The following is a 3399-nucleotide window of genomic DNA, read 5'->3' on the forward strand; positions in this document are numbered from 1 at the left end:
GAAGCCTATCGCCGTCACGTGCGCCCTAGCGTAAGATGTTGGCCTTCCCTGATCTTTTAGATCTAGTAAAAATTTGCAGAGTGCCCCTGTGGAAAAAAGGGTCGCCCGGCCTGTGAGCTTAGCAAATATCCTGTGTGCTTTGAACTGTTGTTGGTAAAATCTTCTAGTGCGATCGCTTAATGACGCTCCCACCAGCCCTGCTAGTCCGGGGCTCCAATCCTCCACAGAGATGTCGGAAATACAGTCATCTGCTCCTCTGCTTGAGGGTGATACCTTCGGAAATCCTGCAACTTGGAGCGAGACAAAGCATCAGCAGCCTGATTCTCAACACCTGGAATATGTGCCGCTTTGAAAAGCAGATTGAGCTTTAAGCAAGCCAAAACTAAATGTTCTAACAACCTCAAAACATGTTTACAAGTAGCTCCCTGCCTATTGATAGCTTCCACCACCGCCATGTTGTCTGACCAAAAAATTACTGATTTATTCTTGAAGAATCCGGCCCAAATGTCTACTGCCACTATTATTGGAAACAGTTCCAAAAAGGCTATGCTCCTAGTCAAGCCGCTCTCATGCCAAGATGCCGGCCAATCACCCCTGCACCAGTGGGACCCCAACACTGCTCCAAAACCAATGCTACCTGCTGAATCCGTGAGCAAGCCCAAGTCCGTGCTGGATATTGCCGGCTCAGGCCAGATTACCTTACCATTAAAGTCACTCAGGAAACTACGCCATACCCTCAGGTCCTCCCTCACATCAGCCTGCAGTCGCACGTGATGATACTTTTGAGTCAACCCCAACATTGCCCGTGCAATTGACCTTGAGAAGGGGCGTCCTATGGGGATGATCCTTGAGGCAAAATTCAATTGGCCCACCAGAACCTGAAGCTGATGCAGCGTGACTTTGGGTCCAGCCAAAGTAGAATCTATTGCTTGCGAGAAAGCCTGTACCTTGTCCAATGGCAACCTGCATTCCGCCACTACTATGTCTATCTCAATGCCCAAGAAAGTTATACTAGTAGCAGGACCCACCGTCTTACCGGGGGCCAACGGCACCCCCAGCTCATCAAACATAGCTACTAGCTCGCTCAAGGCCTGGCCACACCTGCCTGATGCTGGGGGGCCCATGATCATAAAGTCATCTAGGTAGTGTACTATGTCCCTGTGCCCTGTTCTGAAGACAAACAACCACTGCAGCATAGAGCTGAACATCTCAAAGTATTTGCATGACACTGCACAACCCATTGGCATACACCTGTCATAATAAAATTGGAAATTCAGCTGAAAACCTAGCAAATGATAATCCTCGGGGTGAACCGGCAAGAACCGGAAAGCTGACTCAATGTCGGTCTTTGCCATGAAGGCGTTGGGCCCTAAGTCGCGCAGCCTCTGAAGTGCCGCGTCAAAGGAAGAATATGTCACAGTGCACAGGGACGGATCTATGGCATCGTTCACCGATGCCCCCCTTGGCGCTGATAAGTTATGAATCATCCTGAACTGGACTGGCTCCTTTTTAGGAACCACGCCCAGAGGTGAACACACAAATCCTGGCAATGGAGGAGCAGTGAACGGGCCAGCAACCCGCCCCAGTACCCTTTCCTTATCGACCTTCTTTGACACTACTGTCGGGTGCATGCGCTCTGACAATAGGTTATTGCAATAACCCACTGGGGGCACCCCTTGCGCTGGAATGCGGAAGCCTGTGGAGAACCCTTCATACAATGTCTTGGCTGCCTTCCTGTCAGGGTACTGATTCAGCCAGAAAATCAGCCTCCCTATATCAACTGGCGTAGGTATTTTACTGTTGAGATGGTGGTTTAGACTCTCTCCCTTTTTCTTTGGACTTCTTAATACACTTAAACTCGGGATGGGATGGGTGGCCGCAGTATGCACTTGCGTGTTTGAACTTACATGCCCCTGTGGGCCAGGTACACGTTTTTCGGTTAAACGGCCAACATGTTCCTTTTTTCTCCCCTGCGCCCCCTTGGGAAGTCCGAAAGGGCTGTTTCATGGGAGCTTTATTATTGACGCTCTCTAACCATACATTTACCTCTGTTTGACCCAGCCCATGTCAGGGTCATCTACCTTGGCCCATGTAAAGTCCCTATCGTAATCCAACCAAGCTACTCCCCCATACATTGTCTGTGCCTTTAAAATCTTATTTGCATAACATATCAGGGGTATTGCCAATTCCGGCTTCTTTTCCAACATCACTATGGAAAAAACATTGAAACCAAACAACCAATTAGTGATTGATTCCTCTACCCTCGGTTTCCTATCCCTGAAGGAACCTTCTTTACCGTCCTTCTCTCTAGGCTCCACTTCCCTCCTCTTTGGTCTAATTAAGGTGAATATGTCAACAAATTCCCCCTTCCAAATTTTTTCTCTCGTGTCCTGTGTAACGTGCTGCCAGTTAACCCCGCTTAGATAACACTGCATCATGACCACCAATTGCCTTTAACCAGTTATCTACTTCTTTGCTTGAACACTCCACTGCCTTACCTGGAGCAACCCCAGTTGTCAATGGTTGAGCGGGGGCCGCTTGACCCACCGCCAGAAGCGGCGTGTTCGCAACCTTTTCTTGCGCTTTGCCCAAGAGGGCCACTTGTTTATTCAATTTGCCGAGCACTCTTCCTGTGCCCGTTGGTGACGCCCAAGGCGCTACCTTTGCGCTGCTACCTGGGTTCCCCAATGCCGGTGCACCTAATTGTGCCAAAAGAGTTGCCACAGTAGCCAATATAGTAGCTGTGGCCGCTTGCCCCCCCTCCACTGCTGCTCCAGGTTGTCCTGGGGCAGGGGGCACTACCCCACTCGTTGTCCCCCCTGCGGGATTGGGGCTACCACTGGCACTACCTCCGGGACTATCATGATTGGGGGAGCAGGTGCTGGCATCAATGCCTTCAAAACCCCCCTAATCTCCGCCAGGATTATGCCCACCTCATCCCGTCCTTCTACTAGTGGCACACTGACTGCCTGCGGGGGTACCTCAGGCGGAGGAGCCATGTTGTGAACCGGTATTGCCAGGTACACAGGGTATCGGGAGCGCGAGTCTAGGAGCATCAGGCATTGGCGCTGGGGGCCCTGCAGGCAGAGGACGCACTGGTTCTGGCAGGCTGGGAACTGTCTCAATAGGCAGCTGGAGTACCGGCTGCGGAGGCATTACAGGAGAAGTAGGTGCAGGAGGTCACCCCTCCGGTCCCCTGCCCCCCCCCCTTCCTTTCTTGCTCACTCTGGGCTTCTTCACTAAAGGAGGGAAAGCCGCCTTGGGCGGGACTATGGTTCTCCAGGGGCGGGCCCTATCTGCTGGCTCGGGGACCTCCTCACTATCCGATACCGGAGCCTCACGCCCTTTTTCCTCCTTGCTATCATCCTCATCCCTGCCTAATTTTGCTAACACTAGCTT

At 51.6% G+C, this 3399-nt stretch overlaps 1 protein-coding gene across 1 annotated transcript; it reads right to left on the bottom strand.

The window, feature by feature from the left end:
* Positions 1 to 200: 200 nt before the first annotated feature.
* Positions 201 to 1241, bottom strand: LOC146822641 (uncharacterized). Its single transcript, XM_085606254.1, has one exon. The coding sequence runs from the start codon at positions 1239 to 1241 to the stop codon at positions 201 to 203; it is 1041 nt and encodes a 346-aa protein (XP_085462380.1).
* Between the last annotated feature and the right edge of the window lie 2158 nt (positions 1242 to 3399).

This window comes from Triturus cristatus, chromosome 5_2 (assembly GCF_964204655.1).
Source record: "Triturus cristatus chromosome 5_2, aTriCri1.1, whole genome shotgun sequence".
Classification (NCBI taxonomy): Eukaryota; Metazoa; Chordata; class Amphibia; order Caudata; family Salamandridae; genus Triturus; species Triturus cristatus.

Excerpts from the sequence above, each read along its gene's own strand:
- LOC146822641 (XM_085606254.1), bottom strand. The coding sequence starts at position 1,241 with ATGGGTTGTGCAGTGTCATGCAAATACTTTGAGATGTTCAGCTCTATG.